General features: G+C 42.4%; 1 protein-coding gene across 5 annotated transcripts in view; it reads right to left on the reverse strand.

Moving 5' to 3' along the window:
- The window catches only part of LOC121926539 (galactosylgalactosylxylosylprotein 3-beta-glucuronosyltransferase 1-like), a 64,405-nt gene that overhangs the window by 18,357 nt on the left and 21,693 nt on the right, over positions 1-24,355 (reverse strand). For 3 of the 5 annotated variants that reach the window (XM_042459582.1, XM_042459583.1, XM_042459585.1), the window contains 2 exons: positions 12,096-12,200; positions 2,590-2,810 (listed from right to left, as the gene is read on the reverse strand). In XM_042459582.1, the coding sequence (XP_042315516.1) occupies positions 2,590-2,625 (36 nt within the window). In that variant the 5' untranslated portion in view covers positions 2,626-2,810; positions 12,096-12,200. Of the gene's footprint in view, positions 1-2,589; positions 2,811-12,095; positions 12,201-23,721; positions 24,250-24,355 lie in introns of those variants that run through there. The other 2 variants (XM_042459584.1, XM_042459587.1) reach the window with 2 other exon arrangements.

A 24,355-nucleotide genomic window follows, 5' to 3' on the forward strand; every position in this document is an offset into this window, starting at 1 on the left:
TACCTATCCAAGGGCATCACTTACTCATTTGGGATTGGTTCTTTGATGACTCCAATGGGGTCTCCCTTTAGCAGTGCCCCTGGACCATGGAGTTGGGCCTTCAGGTCCATTCGGACGCATCTGGAAGCTTAGGCTTCGGCGTTTATTTCCAGGGCCACTGATGTGCCCACTGCTGGCCAGTGCACTGGGCCAAGGGTGGGATTGGTGGGATTCTGCACGACCTTACTTTTCTAGAATTTTTCCCCATCCTGGTGGCAGTACACATTTGGGGTCACGATCTTGCCAACAGAGACGTCTGCTTTTGGTGCGATGACCAGGCAGTGGTCAAGGTTATCAACAGTCAAACATATAAGTCTGAGAGGGTTATACTCCTGGTGCGTCCTTTTGTTCTCATTTGTCTACAAAGGAACATTACCTTCAGGGCCTACCTATCCAAGGGCATCACTTACTCATTTGGGATTGGTTCTTTGATGACTCCAATGGGGTCTCCCTTTAGCAGTGCCCCTGGACCATGGAGTTGGGCCTTCAGGTCCATTCGGACGCATCTGGAAGCTTAGGCTTCGGCGTTTATTTCCAGGGCCACTGATGTGCCCACTGCTGGCCAGTGCACTGGGCCAAGGGTGGGATTGGTGGGATTCTGCACGACCTTACTTTTCTAGAATTTTTCCCCATCCTGGTGGCAGTACACATTTGGGGTCACGATCTTGCCAACAGAGACGTCTGCTTTTGGTGCGATGACCAGGCAGTGGTCAAGGTTATCAACAGTCAAACATATAAGTCTGAGAGGGTTATACTCCTGGTGCGTCCTTTTGTTCTCATTTGTCTACAAAGGAACATTACCTTCAGGGCCCGGTTCATGCCTGGCCTAAAAAATAATATTGCAGACGCTCTCTCTCATTTCCAGGTAGCCAGGTTCCGCCTGCTGGTGCCTGGAGCAGACACCTCCCCCACGCCCTTCCTGGAGGAACTGTGGGAGATTGGAAGTCAGCTGTGACACAGGGCAATTTGGCTTTGCTGCCCCCCTCTACCCTTTGAGCCTATAGGAGAGTGATGTCCAAACTCCAGTTGTTCTTTGGGGCAACTGGCCTCTATCCCCCTGGCCGATTGGGTCGGAGACTGTTTTGAGGTTTATGGTTTGGCTGAGAGAGGCTAACATTGCTCCACGCACCATGGCGGTCCACCTGGCGGGCATCTCTTTCTTCTCTAAGGCGGGTGGATTCCTGTACCCTTGTGCATCTTGCCCAGTCAGAAAGACCCTGGAGGAGAGTGGCCCCTAAAAGGTGAGATGACAGGAAGCCCATCTGCTTTCAGGTGTTATACAGGCTTACTAGTCATCTCAAAAAGGTTTGCAACTCCAAGGCTGAGGCCAGGCTTTTCCAGGCCGCTTTTGTGACAACCTTCTTCGGGGCACTGCGGGTGGGAGAATTGGTTCTTTCCTCCAGGTCTGACTGTTCTGGCCACTGCCGCCAGGTGGGAGATGTGTCTTTTGGGGGCCATGCTGTAAATTTAACTCTTTGCAGGTCCAAGTGTGACCAATTGGGAAAGGGGACCACTATCACCCTACGGAGCCTTCATGGCCACGGATTGTGCCCGGTTCGAAATCTCCGTAAATGTTTGACATTCCTCACAGAAATGGGGGGCCCCCTCTTCATCCACTGCAATGGCACACCGGTCACAAGGTTCAAGGTCATGTTGGAAGGGCCTTCCGCAGGGCAGGGCTGCCCAAGACTTCGGCAGCCACTCATTCCACATCGGGGCCGCGACAGCTGCGGCACAATGTGGAATCCCGGTTGATACAATTAAGCAGATGACCAGATGGAAATCCAGGGCTTATGCTGGGTACATCCGCCCTCATAAGGACCTTTGTTGGGAACTCGGGGAGGGAGCTTCGGGGCCTCACTAAATTGATGCGTTTCGGCGGGTGAAAGTTGGCAGAAAGTGAGCCTGGAGGCCCCACCTTTTGTGGAAGCATAGGTCTCGAATCTGGTGGGCGTGGTTTCCTGTTCTGGATCGGGAGTCCCACTGGGACCCAGGGTGCTGAGGGTTAGTGATGACGCTAGTGCAGGGGCGCCATCGAGTCAGCATTCCCCGGTGACATGGGGTGAAAATGCGCTTATGCGCATAATCAGTTCCCTAAGTGCCGAGCAAACTTCAGCTGGTTATCCCTCTGTCATCCTGAAGCCTGGCCATGACTAGGCATTTCGGTTCATCAACCAACACAGGGTGGTTGATGTCAGATCCAGACCTCATGCTTTCAGACCAACCCTCCTCTTTTACTTGCTTGCTGTATATAATAAAGTTGTGGCCTTTTTCTTGCCAATTTGGTGTCTGTTGTGTTATTTGCACCTTCTCCCCTTCCTCAGCAACTATCCCTATTCTTCCTATATTATTTCCATGTCTCAACTACCAAAGGTTCTGTTGCAGAAGTCGTACCTAGAAATACCTCAGTTGCTGAGGTATACCTGAAAGTTGTAAAAAAGGGCAATTCTGTTGAACTATCAGTGATTTGTGCACACATGCTATTTATAATATGGAAGAACCTTTCCCTTGCTACACCAGTTGTATTAGTTCCTGCTGCAAAGAACTTACCAGTTTTCTGTCATAGCAGGGGACATGCCTTGACATCAATGGGTTTGGGAAAATGGAATTCCTCAGGCAGATTTTTAGCCTCCTGGCAATCCTGGGATCTGTTGGAGGCTGGTGTCCCCAAGCCTCTCCTCAGATGCTGAGTGCCCACATCTGGCAACTTTTTTAGAGGCTTCCATCCACATTCCTGTCTGTCAGGTTACAACAGTGTTTCCTCTGGAGGCCTAAAGAGACACATAACACAATCCTATGTATATTTTATTGTTATGTGCCTTTAAGTTGACTCTGATTTATGACAACCCTAACATAGGGTTTTCTTGACAAGATGTTTGTTATTGCCTTCCGCTAGTATGTCCTGTCCAAGATTGCCCAGTGGGTTTCCATAAATGAGTGTAGATTTGAATCCTGGTCTTCCATGGCCCTAGTCCAATACTCCAACACTGAGTTCAAGGGGACTTAATTACATGTGGACAGCACTGCAATCATTATTACTGGTATTTACAGTGGTGTCCCTGCCAGATTGTTGTCCGGTGTGGAAAGTGGGGCTTGTGGGGGGGCTTCTAGCGACGAGGCCAAAAGGGTATCCCCCACCTTGCTGCGCCACACTGCTCTACTCTACCAGCAAGAGGCATGGGGCAAGGAGGGGAACCCTTTCTCTAGGGAGAAAGCCCATGGCTGAAGGAGGAGGAGTATGCATATGCCCTTCCTGGCTGCTCCATCCCAGGCTTTTTCCCTGGAGAAGAAGCTTGGGACAGAGGAGGAGGAGAAGTAGGAGCTCACGTAAGCCCTTTCTGGCTACTTGGTCCTAGGTTTCTTCTCTAGGAAAGAAGCCCAGGACAAAGGAAGATTATGCATGCACCCTTGCAGGCTGTTTCATCCAGGGCTTTCCCCCTGAATTAAGCCCCAGATGAATCAGTCTGCAAGGGCGCATGCATGCTCCTCCTCCATCCCAGGCATTCCCGAGCTGCCATGAAGGGGGACGAGGGTCCAGTTGGGTGTCATCCCTCTTCTTGGTGTCACCCAGTGTGGAACACCCCCTAGTAATGCCACTGGGCATTTATATCCCACCTATCTTCCAATGAGTACATAGCTCTCCTGCTCGTCACTTTATTTCTAACAGCTCTTTGAGGGAGAGCAATTTGTGCCTCAAACCATCCTGTGACTTTATGGCTGAGACTAGAAGCTGCATCTATAATCTTAGCCCAACTGTCATACACAATAATGGCTCTCCACAAGCCTACATTAGCCTCAGAGTAATACTTAAAAAGAAAAATATGATTATAAGTCTTGTGAATTCAAAATATACGGCTATAGGCATTTCATTTAAAAACTGAAAGCTATCCAGCTGATTCACACACTTGTGAGACACCCTTCTGGCTCACTGCTATTCCAAATCTATCTTTCAAAGAAGCCTACATAGTTGAAATGCATCCTGCAAATGACAAGTGTTCACCTTTAATAAATTGTTTGTCAGAAATGAATATGTTAGTTATCCATAATAAGATGTTAAGTTATTTCCCCCCTTTTTCAATATCCAGTCCATGTAATTATAGTGCTCAGATGTTCGTTCAGTTCAGCATTTGGAAACTGGAAAGCACCTATGCATTTTCCCTAGTGTATCTTGTATTTATTCCACTTTTTTGCAGAATTTATAAATCAGTTTATTGTTATATTTATAAGAACAGTTTAAGCAAATCTTGCCATTTTTGTTCTGAACTTTTTTCATATTGTTCCAAAACCGTGCCTCAGAATTGCTTTAAACAATACAGTGGTACCTCGGGATACGAATTACCCAGCTTACGAATTTTTCGGGATACGAAAAAATCCCATAGGGATTTATTGTTTCGGCTTACGAAGGTTTTTTCGGGTTACGAAAAAACCCCGGCGCTGTTTTAAATGGAGCCGCGGCGGAGCCGCGGCTTTTTCTCCATTAGCGCCTATGGCAATTCGGGTTACGAAGGTTTTTCGGGTTACGAAATTAGCCGCGGAACGAATTAATTTCGTAACCCGAGGTACCACTGTACTGTAATTTAAAACAAAGGCTGCTGACATATTTTCTACATCCTTCATTTCTTTAAGGTACACATGTAGGCCCTTTCAACCTTTCCCCATAGGATAGGTTTCTCTTGAACTATTGAGAGTGTTTGTAGACAGTCATCTCCTAATGCTAATAAATCAGTGAACACTCTCCAACTGTGCCAGTTTGGCAAGAACAGTCCAAATTAATCCTGTTTCCCCATTTTTTAACCTGCTTTTAAAATGTCAGACCTTTTATCTCCACCTCCCACTTTCCCTCTTTGTTCTCAGCTTACTTCAGTTGCTGCAAACTGAGTTCAAAGTGCAGAAATAATTTGCATTCAATTAACTGCTTAACTTGGTGAGAAAAAGGAGCATCTTGCCAGCAGACTCAGGCAAAAGCAAACTGCTGCAGCTTCCCCTAGTGTGTCTGATCTTCCTCATTCAACCTTGCTGTCTTAATCAGTTTCTGACATTGCTTGGCCACATGTGCCCTGATTTTCATCTCAGAAATGTTGATGGGTTTTTTGACCTAGAGCTACCTGCCAGGCTGCAACTCACTTTTTATACTATTGTAGGATATTTGAGCCTTTTTCTTGTCTCCAACCCACTATGTTCTGCCTAAATCAGTGCCTTTGGTGCTAAACACCTTTTTTTGGGGGGTAGAAACAGACAATAAGTTGATGTGGCAGTAATTTATCAGGCATATGCTCACAGCATAGCACATCACAAATTCATAACATTATGCACACCTTTAATGCTAGAATGTGACTTTAAAGGAAAGTTATTGTAGCATTATCAAAAGTTCTAGTTGTGTGCCTTCAAGTTGTTTCTGACCCACAGTGACCCAAACAGGGTTTTCTGGGCAAGATCTGTTCAGAGTGGGGTTTGCCCTTGCCACCCTCAGATTACAGAATATATTATAGCATTATAAGGCTATTGCACTGTGCTTTGTGGTACAAACTGCAAAACAATTTTTTTGCGGCTATGGAGGAGATAGCCCCCCAAAATGATTTCTCCATTCTTTAGCACAACAGAGAGTGCTAAAGAATAGCAATGAAGCCCTTTGGAGGCAGGGTGAATATGAGGAAGAGTTGGGCCCACAGAACCAGAATTTTCTATACAGTTTTCTGGGGAAAGGCTACAATGGGATTTCCACGTTCAGAAGGATTTAGACAGGGACGTAGCTAGGATTTTAGGAAGGGGGGGGGGTCCAGACTAAGTGCCACCATTATAATGGGGCTTGGGTGCAGCGGCACAGCAGCACATACCATTAATTTTTCTAATGGAAGGGGGGGTCCGGACCCCAAGAACCCCCCCCCCCCCTTTCTACGTTCCTGATTTAGACTTGCAGCATCTTCCACGAAGAAGCCTCACTGTTGGTTTGTTTACTGATCAGGTTTAAAAAAAACAAGTCTCCCATGAGCTAGTCATTTCACTTCACAGTAAGACACTCTGCCCTGTCATAAAAGGCACTGGTTATACATTTCTTTTCTTTTATTATCTTTAACATAAATCTTTGGCTTTTAGGATTATGACCAGTCTGCCATTCTCTGGTGCAAGTAAATTATATACAGCACGAGCCCTTCTTTATAGAAGCCGGTGGGAATCTTACTGGCACATGGAAGAGAATAGTTCCAGTTGCTTTAAAAACGACTGGTTTATAAATCTATGCTGTAGCATTAAAAGAGAAATGTTCCCTTTCAAGATTCCATCAAGAATGAGAGCAATCATTGCACTATGAAGGCCAGGGAGGAGTTTGAACAAGGAAGAAAACTCCTGAATTTTTTATATTTAATTTAATTTTATAAATTTATACTCTCTCTCTCTCTCTCTCTCTCTCTCTCTCTCTATATATATATATATATATATATATATATAGTATCTTTTAATTAAGCATGACAGTAAAGAAAGCTTACTCTAGGTTTGCAGTAACTGGTAGGACTCTAAACAACCTTGGAGGTCTTTAAACAGAGGCTGGATGGCCATCTGCTGGGGATGCTTTGACTGAGATTTCCTGCATGGAAGAGGGTTGGACTGGATGGCCCTGGGATCTCTTCCAACTCTATGATTCTATGATTTTAACACAGGACAGGGATAAAAACATGTTCCTTCCTTGTTAACAAAATATAAGTAATCCAGTTTGAGACCACTTTAACAGCAATGGTTCCATCCCATGGAATTCTAGGAACTGTAGACTATAGAACTGAAATATTATAGTAATGAAATAATAAAATAAAAGACAATTTGTTCTTCACTGTGAGTTTGAGCTTCTTCATCTCACTCTTCAACATTTCATAGATAAAAACTGGGACACACATAGCCAAGAGACATCAGTACCTGTAATAAAAATGAAGAAGTCACCTGATGCGGAAGAACATACAAGCTATGGGTTGCAGCTGTTTGTTTTGGCCTCAGCTTACTGGGAAGGGCAAGATTCTGCCCTTTCCTATTCTTTCTCCGTTGCTAATAGAGCGCAAACTAATTTTGCATTTTAAACTCAGTTTGTATCAACTGAAGTTGTTGAGGACAAAGGGGAAAAGTGGGAAGATGAGAGAGAACCTGGGACATGTTTAAAAAAATAAAAAATAAATGGGATGACAGTGGGTTCATTGGGACTTTCCTTACCAAGTTGGTACAATCTGAAGGTATGCCATCTTCCATTTATGCACTTAACTGACCTTCTTGCCACTTTTCTGACCTTAGTTTATGATGATATTTAAGAAAAAGTAGGCATTGTCATCTACCTAGTTCCTTGATCATTTTTAACTTTCTGTGGATGGAAAAAGAGAGATTTTCATAGGACATAGCACCATGGGTATTTTCTGCCCACAGGTTTCTGTTCTATGACATGTCATCTAGGCTGCACCATCCTTAATATCCCCCCCCCCAAGAGTTGGTACCTTTATTGAGATTCTGATAATAACAACATTGTCCTGCATATCGGAAATTACTTTTGTAATAAATGTTCAAGGACAAGGAAGGCAGTGCAATCTCTTAAAAAACACCAAATGAATGATAACAATACAAATGGAATACTGGGAAATGTAGACAATGACTAAAAGAGTAAACAAAGGAGAGGAGGATCCATAGCTGGAGGGAGAAATACTTTTGCGTGTGCACATCTGAATATATCAGGAACAAAAGAAATCCAGACACTGTTATGATGTGTTTAGTTACTAGAAGCAGAGGGCAAAAACAGTTAACAGGGAGGCAGGGAGTTCAGTTGAGTTCAGATCAGTTTTTCAGATGGAAAAGAATGGGGATGAGGTGTTATACTCCCATTGTCTCAAAGGATTGTAGTTATATAGAGGGGCAAACAGATATAAAGAAAGAGACCCATTGCTCATTCCCATTGCAGTTTGCTCCAAAGCAGGATTCGGGGCAAACAACTCTCATTTCCATTTGAACCCGCTTCTGATCCTCATTGGATTGATTTCAGGAGGGAAGAAGTGAGGCAAACACAAATAACCTGTGGTTACTTGATGCTGGTTTTTTGCTGTTCTTTTCACAGGCATTGATCCTGAAGTGAGTCAAACAGGTGGGAATGACAGGTTGGAATTGCAGCATTCAGGAGGGGAGGGACAAATGGCAGAGGGGTGTTTACCATCCCTCATCAGTTTATGATAAATCCATCATTTCTCCCCCCCTGTCAGTGCTGCCTTTGTACTTGTTTTGTTTTTTAAAAATAAACTGAGTACATATTCAATTGATTGCTTTTGCAACTACTTGCAAATGGATGTAGTTGCTAAAGCAATCAATCATATATGCGCTCAGTTTAATTTTTTTTAAAAAACCATTGTCCTCCATTTCTCCCTTCCCAAGATGCCCCAGCAGTCTTACGTTTCTCTCCCTCTCTGCTCCCCAAAATCCCCTGTTTCTCTCCCTCCCTGCTCCCAGAAGTCCCCCATTTCTCCCTTCTTCCCAGGTCTTCTTCCCCCTCTTCCACCCCAAACTTGGGGGCTTCTCCCTCCCTCCCTCCTCCAGTCCTGCCATCAAATGATTGACACCTGGAGCACAAATGGGAACAAGAATCATGCCAAAAAAAAAAAGCCCGTGCTTACTTTGTAGTGGGGACGAGGGACCTTTTGGGATCGATTTCTGACATACAGCCAAGCCAGATCACTAATTGAGTCATTCCTCCAATGGGAATGAGCTCCCAGATAACTTGGGTCCGAAACACACTGCAGAAATAATCCAGTTGGAGATTGCTTTAACCATCCTGGCCCAGTGCTAGGGAATTCTGGGAACTGTGGTTTTGTGAGACATTTAGCCTTCTCTGTCAGAGAGCTCTGGTGCCACAATAAACTACAGTTCCTAGAATTCCCAAGCACTGGGCCAGGGCAGTTAAAACAATCTTAAACTGGATTATTTCTGCAGTGTGTTCTGGTCAACTGAATAATGCAGGGCTTGCAAATTGGTCCTTGATTTTAACACTGATGATAAAAACTCCCAAAAAAGGAGACTCAACCACACTCCAAGGGAGTGTGCCCCACTGACAAAAGAGATCCATGACCTTTCAAAGGATTAAGAACCATTGACTTCAGGTCCAGGTCAACTTCAGCACTGTTGCTTTTCTTTGGACTTTTTGGGCCTAAATCCAACTATGGGTTGCCCCCTTAAATCAATGGCAACTTAGGTAAATTCCACTGATTAATGAGTCTACTCTAGTTACTCTGCTCTAACAGTAGGAGTCAGACTTCAATATTCTAAAAGTAGCTTCAAAAATATGACTTTACATGTATATTTACATAAGCTGTATAACAGATGTGGCAACTGTGCAACCTGTGGACCACATGCAGCCTTCAGAGGGGTTCTGACCCCCCCATACCCCTTAGTGACGCATCTGGGTCATTTTAACTTGACTCACAGGAAAGAGGAATAAAGATTGAAGGAAGGAACGTTAACAACCTAAGATATGCAGATGACACAATACTACTAGTAGGAACTGAAGTATTGAAGATCTGAAGCAATTACTGAAAAGGATCAAGGAGGAAAGTAAGCTTGATGTTGAATATCAAGAAAACAAAAATAATGACCACAGAAGACACACAAGAATTCAGTCTAGATAATGAAAAATTGAAATAGTCAAAGGGTTCCCATACCTCGGATCAAACATTAATCAGAATGGAAACTGCAGTCAAGAAATTACAAAAAGGCTACAATTGGGAAGAGCAGCTATGAAAGATCCAAAAATATAAAGACATAACTCTGAACACTAAAGTGAGGATAGCCCAAGCCACTGTATTCCCTATCGCCCTGTACAAATGCAAGAATTGATAAGCCAAGAAAGCTGACAGAAAGAAAATAAACTCATTTGAGATGTGGTGCTGGAGAAAACTGCTAAGAACACCATAGATGGCTAAGAAGAGGGTAGTAGAAAGAGAAGGAGATTAATGCTAGATGGTTGGACTCGATCATGGAGGCCATGGGCCTGAACCAGCAGAATTTGAGCAAAGCAATGGAAGACAGGTGGGCTTGGAGAGGTCTTATCCATGGTCACACCATGAGTAAGAGTTGACTCAAGGGTAGTTAACGACGACAACAACAACAACAACAACAACAACAACAACAACATTGTTTTGGAGACCAACACATCAGCCTAATTTTTACTTTAAAAGGTGGCCAAAGTGACAAAATATCATTTCCAGTCCACCATCGTGGTGACCATAATAGGGTATGTGAGTCTCCAGAACTCTGGAGGAGCTCAAAATGGCAGGGTGCATTCCTATGAGTCCTGAAGCAAATCTACCCTGATTTAAGGAACAATGTGACTGACTAATGTTTAAAAATGATCTATCATAGAAATACACTTCTCAGGGAGCCAAGACTGGTTGCAGGCACCTGCTAAATGAATGTACACAGTGATAAGCCTAAGTTCATATGCAAAGAAAAAACAGATCTGGGCATGATTGGCAACTTGATGGCACATCACTCAAAGTCTCTGGGCAACCCTCAGCCAAAGGTCTGAAAACAAGACCCTGAGGGAATTCCACACAGTACAAATGAAGAGACCAAGTTCTTCCATCTTGTTTTGGTCAGGAGTGCTTTGTACCTGACACCAACAAGGACAGATACTCTAGAAAGATACCAACCATGGTAGTGAAAACCATATAAGGCTCCAGGAATATTAAATAGCCCTTCTCCCAAATGAAGTCAGTCAGTGTGGCCAAGCCAGTTTCTTGCAAACCCAACTCTGCAGTTGATTTGAAATGGGGCTGGGGGACAGATGGCAAAGACTGTGAATATTGTAGGAGATTCTGAAGGGTGCAATTAGAACTCAGTTATCTTCCATGTCTGTCCCCTGTTATTGCCTTTCTTCCTTTCCGAGTTTTCCTTTCCTTTCCTTCACTCCTATATCGTTGCTACTACTTTCTTCAGCCTTCAGTGCTAAACCCTTACAATAGCAATCACCGGCCACATGATGGATGCCTTCAATATGCTGCCTGTAAGATTCTTGAGCTGATTTCCAATTATACACGTCTCTATTTAATTTCAGCCATCCATCTTGTGTTTTCATTTTATAGAGAGCTATCTAAAGCAGAGGCTCATAATTAAAAGTTTGTGCTTCAGCCTTGTAACAGAAACCTCATTTTAACTTAAGTGCTCTTGTGGCCAACACAACCAGATGCGTGTGAGTTACAGATGGAGGCTCCATCCTTGGTATTTCCCTTTAGGGGAGGATCCAGTTCATACCACTGGAAGTTTTTCTTCTAATACAAATTACAAAATAGCAGGTGCAAGCAATGCAACCCAGGGTGAGACCACTGTGACAGGCAGAGGATTAAGTCCTTTTATTCTTTTCCCCAAGTCCCAGTCTCAATCACTTTGGCACTTGCCTTTTACTTAAAAAGTAGTTGCTAATTGCTATTGCACCTAGTCTGGTATGTACAGTAAAGACTGCTTGTAAAGCAGACCTTGTAAAGGTTACTTTTTAAGACTACACCTCTCAGAACCCCCTTTTGATATAGCCCAGAGATGGGTAAGATGTGGACTGTGGCATTTGGCTCTGGGGACCCTTAGGTACAGCACTTGAAGCCCCTGTGAAATCCCTCCAAGCCACCAGATTCAAAGTGGGCTGATGTTTGGGCAATGTTTCACCCAGACTAGCCAAAACTAGCCCAAAGCTTTCTCCCCTAAAACCAGCCACAAATGCAGTTACTTGCTTCCTCCCTCATCCTCCTAACTCCCTCCACAAACATCTGCAAAATGACCAAACCTGTGGTCAGAAGTGACATTACGTCATGTCAATTCTGGTATGCTGAAATGCACTCGTACAACCTGTGGGGGTAATGTGGGAGGGAGCCCCCCACACCTTCTGAAATTACCCATCCCTGACATAGCCAGTAGCTGTAATATTAGAACCACAGAAGCACAGAATGATAGAGTTGGAAGAGACCACAATGGCTATCCAGTCCATCAATGGCTCTTGTTATAGTGGAATCCACAAAAATAGCAGATGCTGAGTTGCAAATAAGAGAGTTTCAGATTACCTTTAACATGAGTTGCTGGGTAGGAATTGCTATCCAGAAATATATTGGAGGCCAAGATTTCTAATGTTCTTACATCTCTGTGAAGGGAATCATAGCTTCATGAAACTAGGGGAAAAGAAAGAGAGAAATACAGAAGTGTTGTGGCAAATGCATAATGAAGTTCTATCATTGTCATTAAAAACTGCATCAAAATTGGCGCAAATATCAGTCAGAAATAGTGAAACTGTATTCACCCAGCCTTTGAACAGCATAAGGATTGCTTCTATTCATATTTTCAAAAGGTCAGCAGACAAAACATTTCAGATTGCTGTTATGATAACTTTGTTTGCACAATGAATGTATTTATTTACAAATGTATTCTCTTCCATGTGTTCATCCATACTTACCATATGTTCATACAAATAATAGAGCTCAAAGGTGACTTTGCTACATGCCTGAAAATATTCTGAGATGCTCCAGCAATTCAAGAGTGTTTGGTATGTATGTATGTATGTATGTATGTATTGCTGCATGTGGTTATAGGGTTACAAGGCTTATATTCTCTTTTTCTTTCAAAGATGCATATATACCAGAGTTTGGAAAAATGCCTTTTTTGGGACCTTTTTGGATTTTTCAAGTTCTGATATATACTGAGTTGACCATCATCAGCATCTGTTAATTGAGCAGTTCTGTATGCTGAACATATCCTTCATCACTGATGTACTTATGTCCAATCTGCTTGACAGATTGCCAAAAAATGACCATATAATAACTAGATAAACTTTCCTTCCATTTAGCTGGAAGGGATTTCCTCCTCGCTTTCTCTCTCCTCTTTGTACAACTGCAGAAGCTTCTACCACAAATAGGTAAAATCTGTTTAGGAGGAGAGAAACACCATATTATGTGAGGCACTCTGGACTTGAACTAGGCTAGATCTTAGCCAAGTTCAGCTGCCTAAGTCTATGATTGTTAAGGTGTCAGATTGGTGCAATATCAGAATGTCATAATGGTGCAGTATCACATTATAATGCAATACTGTGACTGGGACACAATACGAAATCTGTACTGGCTAGGGCTTCTGTAAATACCAGGATTTGTCTTATACTGATTAAAGATTGGAAAATTTACTTTTGGGGACTAAGGCCCGTTACAGACAGGCCTAAAAGTGAGCGCTCCGCACGTGCTAGGATTTGAAAGGGGCATCCTTTCCGGACACCCCCAACCCTAGGATGCGCGGAGCGCACACAAAATGGCGGTGGCCGTTCTACATGGCCACCGCCATTACTACGTCACGACTGTGCCGCCTCTAAACGGGGCGGCGCGGTTGTTACATAGTGGGGCTGCGTGAGGGTGCTTAGTGCGCACTTTCCGCGGCCCCGGAAGGAGCTCCGTTTCGAAGCTCCTTCCAGGTTTGCGTTGCTGGGCGCAGCCTTTAGATGGCTGCGCCCAGCGACGCAGAGGAGAAAGGGGCCCTCCTCCCCGCCGCTGCAGGGTGTCCTTGGGGCTTGAAGCCCCAAGGACACCCCTTTCCAGGCTATGGGGAAGCGGCCTTTTGCCGCTTCCCCGCGGCCTGGAAAGCGGCGGATCGGGGCCTCAGGCCACTGAGGCCCCGATCCAGCGGGGAAAGGGGTGGGTGCAGGCCGCCGCTTTTTGGTGGTCTGTAACGCGCCCAAAATTCCCAGAACGAATATTGGACTTAACAGCTCAAAAAAGGAACCTGACCAAACCCTGATTTTGATCAACAGAGCAAGTGCCCTTTGCCTAATACGCCTCAAATCCAACTCTAATTTAACACTGATTCTTCAGGTGTACTGCTGCACAGCAAATCTTCTGGGATGAGATTCTGACTTAACCAACTACTAATGTAGCCCAGCCCTAGAATGACAGAATTAAAATGGACCACAAGAGCATCTAGTCCAGTGATGGTGAACCTTTTGCAGACTGAGTGCCCAAACTGCAACCCAAACCCCACTTATTTATTGCAAAGTGCCACATCCCTCCTTTGGCTTTCTAGTAATGAACTCTGGCATACTCTGTGCTGGGGCAACATCATGCGTGCCCACAGAGAAGGCTCTGAGTGCCACATCTGGCATGCGTGCTATAGGTTTGCCACCTTTGATCTAGTCTAACCCCCTGCCATGCATGATTACTCCGCTAAAGCACTCCTGAAAAATGCCCATCCAACCTCTGTTTAAAGACCTCCATGTAGGAAAGCTCACTATCCTCCACGGCAGTCCATTCCACGGTCAAACAGCTTTTACTGCCAAGACACTCTTCCTAACGTTTAGGAAGAATCTTTTTTCTTACTGCTGGAATCCATTGGTGCATGCCCTGATTTCTGGAGTAGCAGAAAACAAGCTCCCTACATATTTTTCATCATGTCCTTCCTTATATTTAAATATGACTATTATGTTATTTTTTTATTATTTACAGTATTTATACCCTCACGGTATTTATACCCTCACATACCCAACTCTGTAAGCTGTTCAGTGCTCAGTTTCCAGATTTTTGACCATCTTGGTTGCTCTCCTCTGGACATGTCCCAGTTTGTAAATATCCTGCATACAGTCTTTATAAGTGTTTGTGTTAAATAAGAAGACAACCATGGTGGACGAATGTCCTTCTCCCTTCTGCCTATCCCTAATTTAGGAAAAACACATGCACTGGGCAATCTAGAAATATTATTTCCAATCCTTCCTTTTTTTCCTGGTATAGGACATGTGTTGGCTTGTACACATGGTTCTGACTTAAAAATTTCACACCAGTGAGTAGAGTAGCTAGTGACACAAAAAGGCAACATAGATCCTGAGAATGGACAGCGCATATGGTAGTGATCCATTCCAGGCATATGTGTACATGTGGGCTTGAGCCCAACTGTATCTCTAATATGGTATGTGCAAATTAACCTAGTATTCTTTCTGTGCCTGGTAAAAATATGCACTGTAATTTGCTGCAGCTGAGCTTGGCCTCCCTCCCATTCTGCAGCTTCTTTTCAGCCCTTCAAACACCTTGAGGAAGTCCATGCAGATTTCATGACTCGCTGCTGGTGTTGGAAGATGCATGCAGAAGGCAGAGCAGGGAGTCTTCCTTCCATTATTGATGAGGCTGACCTCTCTTTAAACAAGCCATGCATAATTCATGCCAACTCTGGTGTATGTGGTGTTCTCAGCAGCTGTTTTTTCTGCTCTCTGAAATCAGTAGCAACTTATAGTTGCCTGAGCCTCCCCCTCGTTTCCCTCACATCCACCGACGCTGTGATGTGGTGTCAAGGACTGGGCTCGACAGAAATGTTCAGCAACATCCATTTTCACTTCACCTTCGTGCTTTAAACATCCAGGTAAAATAAGATGGTGTTTCTTTCTCTACTAAAAGGAGAGCTAGGGAAAGTTACTTGTTTGGACCAGAGCTCACAGATTTCTCCCAGCTGGCATGGCCAGATTCTAGAAGCCACAGTTGAAATAAGTAACTTAAAAAAACTTTAAATACTGTAATAGGTATGCTCATTATCAGATATTTCAGTAGTCCAGATATTTCTTGAACAAGTAAGACAATCTAGATTCCAACCCCCCCCCCCCTTTTATTTTTTTGGTAAAGTGACACACTTGTGGAGATATAACTGCATTATATCTCTGTTTATATAAGAGTTGACTCTCACAGGTTCATTTTTGGCCTCAAGTAAATCAATTTCTCACCAGCCATGTGCACAGCGGTATTTATAATCCATCCCTTTTTGTTAAATATATCCTGCTTTGACATGGTTTGTCAAAGAGATCAAGTGGGTTTTAAGTGTTTTCTTTTAATTTACTGGTTTGGTGGTTTTTATGCCTCTTTAATTTTTCATAGTTATACTTCATTGTTTCTATAATTTTATGTACATCAATTGGGGTATTCCTAGCCATATAATTAATTAAGTAGAATTCACATGTATCATTTAGTGAATTTCTTTTCTCCACAAGTAAATGCCACTGACATGGATTGGGGACAGAAACATTCATCACACAGTGGGAAGATTCATGTAACAACTCAGTGACATAGCCAATGTTAAATACTCAGTATGGTGCTACTGATGTAAATGGGCAGCCATTCTTACATTTTGTAATACAGTAGTGAATACCAAAATGCAGCTTTGCACTAGGTGAAGAAGAATCTGCTTTTATCTCTCCTGAATATTCCACTATTCAGCTTTGGTAAATTATAAGCATGTGTTCTGGTTTCATGACAAAATGATAGAAAAAACCCTCTTCCTTTTCACTTCTGCCACACTATGCATAATTTTATAACTCTTTACCATGTTTTCTCTCCCTCACCTTTTTCAAAGGTTAAACAGCCATAAATGTTGTAACTATTTCTACAGCTCTTTGATTGCCTTGGCTATGTTTTCCCACACATTTCTAGCTCTACAAATACACATTTCTGTGGAGTGGTGACCACAACTGTACATACTACAGTAGCTGGTCATTAAGTACATATCATTTTAAGCATTAGAATAACATTGGACCAGGGAACTTGTCATTTGACAGGAATTGTACAAACCACAGCATAGCCTTTCCTGTCATTCCATTGTTATGTGAGAACTCTTGATTGTGATATCTCTCCCTGTAACTAGCAATTTTAGCAGGCTGATTTTGGCCTCTTCTGGTGCATTAGGACTAGCTTCAGACACAAATGAATACACATGTGACCTTCTTTACCTTTCCTATGCCACAGTCTCCAATACATTATTGGTACACTAATGGGGAAAAGCAAAGCCTTCATATTTAAAACAGGGAGAAAGTGTGGAGAGATGATGATCATATTCTTAGACTTACATAGGTTTCATAGTAAAGGAAATGGTAGCTCATTAGTACATTTAAATCCTATGTCCCCACAGTGTCCAAGGTGGCTTGCATTCAAAAAATTTAAAAAATCATACAAACACACACAAAAATAAAATACTACGATGTATTCAATCAATAACAATACATCAGTAGCACAGCCATTCAGAATACCTGGGTGCTTTGATTGTGTATTCCTGCATTGCAAGTGGTTGGACTTCATGACCCTTGAGATCTCTTCCAACTCTATATTCTTGAAACTTCCAATAATTCTCAAGGGTTTCAGATAGAGTTCTAAGTAAGCAAGCATTACACGGATATCTAAAGTCTGAAGGGAGGTACGAAACTCCACCTTGGGATGGCAACCCATCACTGTGGACAATTTACCTACCATGTCCTGGTCATCTCCATACAGAATTGCACTATGACATTTTGCATCTATAATAGTACTTCAGAAGCACCACAGTAGTCAGGTAAGACCCATTCACACCCGAGTTTGCCCCATGTAATGATACTGTTTCTCACTTGTCTATCCATGTGACAAGATTGCCTCAATTCCATGTAACTGCAGGACCTTTTCTTCTGAAAGGTATTTGCTATTCATAGTCCCTGAGCATCTGCCTGGTATACCTGTGCAGGGCAAACAAACATGAAGTCCTTCTATGTTCATCTCAGATTTATTCTGGCTGCATCCATACTGCAGAGATAATCTGGTTTGACACCGGTTTAACTGTCTTGACTCAATTCTATGGCATTCTAAGAATTGAAGTTTGTGGTGGCTACTCTGGGGTTCTGCTCTGAGGCCACCACAAACTTCAATTCCCAGAATACCATAGCATTGAGCCAGGGCAGTTAAACCAGTGTCAAACTGGATTATCTCTATAGTGTGGGTGCAGCCCTCTGAATACAACAGTTTATTACCTGGTTTGTAAAACTGGTTTGGGGTGGAGAGGCTATATGAAGCTTTTAGAGAGGCAAATGACAAGATACGTTCCAATTTATTGATACACTTCTCTGAGAGATTTCATTCTTATTGGACTAGGGCATGGGGTTTATTTAACCTCAATGACAGACTGAATGTACAGTATATGTAAGATCTAGGAGACAAACTCTACATATAGGAGACATAGCTGTGTTAATTTGGAATATCCGTATGTGAAGGTACAGCACCTTTGAGACCAACTGTGGTAAAGTGGTTGCAGCATAAGCTTTGGTATGTGTCCAGATGCCCACTCACTATAGATCAAATACTATAGCCATGGGCAATCATATTTGAAAACTCCTGGAAAACAGGAGAAATCCCAGCAGACTGGAGGAGGGCAAATGTTGTTCCCATCTTCAAAAAGGGGAAGAAAGAGGATCCCAACAATTATCGTCCAGTTAGTCTGACATCAATACCAGGAAAGATTCTAGAGCAGATCATTAAACAGAGGTTCTGTGAACATCTAGAAGGCAATGCCATAATCACAAAAAGTCAACATGGGTTTCAGAGAAACAAGTCATGCCAGACAAATCTAATCTCTTATTTTGATAAAATTACGAACTTGGTAGATGAGGGGAATGCTGTGGATGTAGTGTATCTTGATTTCAGTAAGGCCTTTGACAAGGTTTCCCATGACATTCTTGCAAACAAGCTTGTAAAAGGTGGGCTAGACAAGGCAACTGTTACATGGATTTGTAATTGGTTGACCGGCCGAACCCAAAGGGTGCTCAACAATGGCACCTTTTCATCCCACAGAGAAGTGACCAGTGGGGTCCCACAGGGCTCTGTCCTGGGCCCAGTGTTATTCAACATCTTTATCAATGACCTGGATGACAGGATTGGGAGAATACTTATCAAATTTGCAGATGACACCAAATTAGAAGGAATAGCTAATACTTCAGAGGACAGGATCAAAATTCAAAATGACCTGAATAGACTAGAAAGCTGGGCCAAAGCTAACAAAATGAAATTCAACACAGAGAAATGTAAGGTACTGCACTTAGGGCAGACAAATAAAATGCACAGATAAGATGGGGGACACCTGGCTGAATAAAACTACATGTGAAAGGGATCTGGGAGTCCAAGTGGACCACAAGTTGAACATGAGTGAACAGTGCAATGCGGCAGCTAAAAAGGCCAATGCAATTTTAGGCTGCATCAAGATAAGTATAGTGTCTAGATCAAGAGACGTAATAGTGCCACTCTATTCTGCTTTGGTCAGGCCCCACCTGGAATATTGTGTCCAGTTCTGGGCACCACAATTTAAAAAGGAAGTTGACAAACTGGAGCGTGTCCAAAGGAGGGCGACTAAAACGGTGAAAGATCTGGAAACCATGCCCTATGAGGAATGACTCAGGGAGCTGGGGATGTTTAGCCTGGAGATGAGAAGGTTAAGAGGTGATATGATAGCCCTGTTTAAATATTTGAAAGGAAGTCATATTGAAGAGGGAGTAAGCTTGTTTTCTGCTGCTCCAAAGAACAGGACCCGGAACAATGGATGCAAGCTGAAGGAAAAGAGATTCCACCTCAACATTAGGAAGAACTTCCTGACAGTAAGGGCTGTTCGACAGTGGAACACACTCCCTCGGAGTGTAGTGGAGTCTCCTTCCTTGGAGGTCTTTAAACAGAGGCTGGATGGCCATCTGTTGGGGATGCTTTGATTTGGATTTCCTGCATGGCAGGGGGGTTGGACTGGATGGCCCTTGTGGTCTCTTCCAACTCTATGATTCTATGTACCCACATGTTTTGCATTTCTATAACATAACCACAAGTTTTCCATTTCTAGGTTATTCACATGGACTGATTATAAAGTTCCTTCCTGGGCAACACTTCATTCCATGCACCTGAGGATGTAGACCAAGTCTATGAAAGCTTATGCCACATCTTTTGCTCAGTTAGACTCAAAGGTGCTAAGGTTCCCTCTTTACATATCAGGTTTGTTCCCACATGAAGTAAAACAGTCCTCAGAAATGGGCACTAACAGAAAGTTTGGCCCAAAGTCTTTTGGTGCCATGACTGGAAAGGTACATTCTCTCACATTGATAAGAAGTATACACACTTACTTAGGAGTAACCTCCCTTGGTTTCAGTGGAACTTCCAAAGAAATGCTCATAAACGTCTATGACATTTATGTGTTTTAGATGCCCACTCACTACCTTTGTTTGCACCACTGAGCTGCTTTACCACCTTACAAAGTGCTGTCCTAGGTAGCCATCTAGTGGAAAGGTCATACCTACTTAGGATCACACTTTGCAAAAGTTACCTTTTCGGAATACAACTCCCAGTGGCCATACTGGCTGGGGGATTCTGCAAACTGTAATCCAAAACCGTTACTTTTTAAAATTCAGATTATAATGGAAAAGGGCACTTAGTCTGTATTCAAAATACTAATGTAGGAAGGAATTTAAGAATGTAGTTCATGTCAATTCATGTCAGTGCTTCCAAAAGCTACACATGTAATACATTTTATAATACACTCATATACAGGGAAAGGTGAAGGTGAAAGAGCTTTGTGAACATAGCTGCAGCACCTTGAGCCACTAAACCCTCTCTGAACAAATCATTGCCAAGAAAACCCTATGACAGGTTTGCCTTAGAGCTGCTGTAAGTGGAACTGACCTGAACACACACAACAACAAGAAAGCCAAAGACCTCAGGATGGCATACAATAAAATGAATGTAAACAATTCAAAACAATTTTAAGTGCGAAACGATAAAATATAGTGCATAGTCTCAAAATATATTGGAGTCACTAACAAATTAAAACAAGTTAAAACTGTTAAAACCATTAGACCCACAAAGTCATTAAGAAAATAACTTGGCTCTTAACTTGGTGCTGAAATGAAACCAAACTTTTTAGACCCTTATCCCAGCTCTGCTTCATTGCCATGCAAGCATATGGCATTATTTTCAGCTCTTCTATTTGAACAAAATAAAGTGTGAATATATTTTTGGTTGATATTTCCAAGGATTAGGATCTCTGCCAGTCTGGAAACTGAAGGTGATAGAACCTTATTCTGCCCACAGGAACAGAGAGAAATGGCATGTATGGAGAAGAACAGTCAGAATGTTCCGTAGCTTTCCCCCAGTTTCAAAACAGTGATTTACTAAACTGCCTTGCATCAAAAACCTCCCACTGCTCCATAGATAGCATAGAATTTGTTGCTTAAAAAACTGAATAGAATAGGGAACAGTATTCACTACAAAAGCAGACATGAGTGATTAAACTTGTTTTTTTTTTTTTTTTTACAGAACAGGTAGTGGGTGTTGTATTTCAATTTTGAGTTCAAACTCCAGCCCGACAATGGACTTTTCTGGACAAGTCTCAGGACAAGTCTTTTCGGGACAAGTCATGAAGGAGTTTATCGCATGTAATTTTCATGCCAACCAGGGCACGGAACGGGATCGCGCTGGAACGGGTTAAAACTCATTTTACCACATGCAAAATTGCTGCTGCGCTGCCAACCGACCATCACCTGTCCTCCAGTAGTGCTCTGGCGGCCAATTTTGGTACTACGGAAAGCTTCTGTTGTACCAAAATTGGCTGCCAGAGCACTGCTGGAGGACGGGTGATGGCCGGTTGGCAGCGCAGCAGAAATTTTGTATGTGGTAAAATAAGTTTTAACCCATTCCAGCCAAATTCTATCTCGTGCCCGGGTCAGCGTGAAAATTACATGCAATAAACTTCTAAGTCTCTTTCTCCATCAATAAAATAGGTGTAACAGAGCCTTACCTGCCATTCAGACTTGCTGAGAAGATGCATACAGATATACTGTCCCTCACAGATGGTACATGTCCCAGTAGACTTGTCTAGTATTATAATACTAACAACTTTGCTTTAATAAATATTTAACCAGACAAAACAAATGCATGCTCTAATATACCTTGCATGTTGTACGTTTTATAAAAGGCTTCCAGTTGTTGGTGTTCCTTGATCTATTTATTTCTATGATTTATACACTTGTTGTGTTCCTGTTGTTGTGTGACTTTGTTTCCAACTTATGACAACCCTAACTTGGGGTTTTCTTTTCAAGATTTGTTCAGAGGGGGTGTGCCTTTGCCTTCCACTGAGGCTGAGAGAGCATGACTTGCCCACTGTCACCCAGTGAGTTTTCATGATGGAACAGGAATTTGAATCCTGGTCTCCAAAGAGTCATAGGAGTTTATCACACAGGTGACAATTGGAAGTATAAACTGTGATTAACCTATTAAAATCCCATAATTGCGATAACGGTTTTTACATGATGTAGAGGTGAAATGTAATGAAAGTGCCATTAATCTGTGAATAACCAGGCAAGAAACAGCAGCAAATCATTCACAGGAAAATCTCGTGAATGACTTTTTGCTATTTATTGCCTGGTTATTTACAGGATAATGGCTGTGTTAATTTCATTTTAATTGCGTTTTAATGTCAATTGCACAATTTTCTTGGGATAATCACTGTTTAAAGTCCCAATTTCCCCGTGTGATAAACTCCATAGTCCAATTCTAAACCACTATAGCATCTTAGCTCTACCCTTCAGCATATTCCAAGGCCAGCTCTATGAAAAATTATAAATGATTTAAAATTAAGAAAACAAACATTACTACAAAACAATTTAAACACAGGAATAGCAACATGAAGAAAGTGTAAAAGCTGAGTTTTTCAAAGCCTGGGAAAATAAAATTATTTGCCTAATGCGAAAGTGACATCCAAGGAGGCAAAAGTGATAGTTTGTCTATTGCAGGTTGGGAAAATCGCATTTTTGACTATGATTCCCACTGCTACTGCTCAGCTGGATGATTCTGGGACCTGTGATCAAAAAGGTAATTGTTCGAAGCACCGTACACTATAATAATGCTAATTTTTAAAATACAGTCCTATACATGTCTACTCAGAAGTAATTCCCTAAATTCAGTGTGCAGTTAGGGTGGGATTCCTAGCTTTCAATGGGCCTGAATAGACAGGCCAAAATAAAGCCGCTTTGGGTTACTTTGTAGATATGCTGTTTAAATGATGCATGTGTCCTAAGAGGCTGGAAGCCGCACCAATGCCATGCTCCAGTCCTTAGGACTGGAGTGCAGCTTTGGCGTGGTTTCTGGCTTCTTAGGACACATGCATCATTTAAATAGCATACCTCCAAAGTGACCCGAAGCAACTTTATTTTGGCCTGTCTGTTTGGGCCCTAAGTCCCATTCTCCAGTTCTTTTCCTTAAATATTTTGAATGGAGATATTTATTCAAGAACCTGTTGTATCTTTCTCCAATCTTGGGGCTATTTTACATTTACCATGCTCCTCAATGCTTTCCCACAGCACATGAGCCTAAGTCAGGAGTGGGCAGATTTCAGGCTTGTGAGGTCCACTTTGTATGTTACTAAAACCCCAAAATCTGCCAACTGAAGCCACGTGCAACAGACGTATACTTAAAAAAAATCCTGAAGCTTGTTAACTTTTTTTTTAATAGCAGCAATCTGATGAATTTATACCCAAACATCTCTCTTGGCTGCATGCATATATTGTGCATCTATGTATGTACATGCACAAATTCATACACCAATTTTTGTTGAACAATTAAAAGTTTTTTTAAAAAAGATTTTGCCCATCCTTTGTCAATTACTCAGAGATTCCAGTCTGCCCTCTGTCTATCTCTGCAGTAACCAGCTCAAAAGCCTACCTTACCATTATCCCAATATAACAATTGAAGATGATAGCATTTGCAGTGTCAAACCTGGTTTTTGTCTTGATTGACAGGAATCTTGTAAATCAGATATAGCAACTGCTCCACAGCTATAAGAATGGCTTATGAGAAGATAAAAATAGACTTGATTTCCCAACTATATCCATATTTATCAATTTCCACAAACATTTACCTGGCTTGCAGGAATAAACATTTTATCTGTAGAAAGCCCTTCCCTTAACCCTGATCTTCTTATTGCTGCTCTGAAGATGCATTAGATGGCTTTGATGTAATGTTTAGTTGTTGAGGAAAGAGAATACAAAAGGAAGAGCTGCATGGAGAGGAACATGGAAGAGGTTGGCAAAAGACTTTCTCTAAAGATAAATTAACTAAACCCAATCCCTACCCCACTTGCCTTTCATGATTGTGCCTTAAAATTGCAAGAATGTAGCAGTACAATATCAGCTCTCTGATTTATTAATTCCATCCTACCCTACAAGTCCTCCAAACAAAAGCATCTGTGTTTCTTTTTTGAGGCATGTATGAAGGGCCCTATTCATGTCGGAGGTGGGGAATGAAGCAGCAGATAGAGGAAAGCCATCCTGTGCCTCACTCCTGGCCCCTTTTCACCTTTCTGCAGATTGGAGAGGCGCGTGGGATTGAGAAAGAAAGAATGCATTAAAAAAATAACCCATGGAGATGAAAGGCAACAAGAAGAGGCACAGAACAGAGGAAAACAAGATCAGTCTTCTGAGCTCAAAAAGTCAATACAAGCTGCTGAGTAAGGATGCTGCCACTTTAGTCTTATTTCTAACCTGTAAAAAACA

Source organism: Sceloporus undulatus, chromosome 3 (assembly GCF_019175285.1).
Source record: "Sceloporus undulatus isolate JIND9_A2432 ecotype Alabama chromosome 3, SceUnd_v1.1, whole genome shotgun sequence".
Taxonomy (NCBI): domain Eukaryota; kingdom Metazoa; phylum Chordata; class Lepidosauria; order Squamata; family Phrynosomatidae; genus Sceloporus; species Sceloporus undulatus.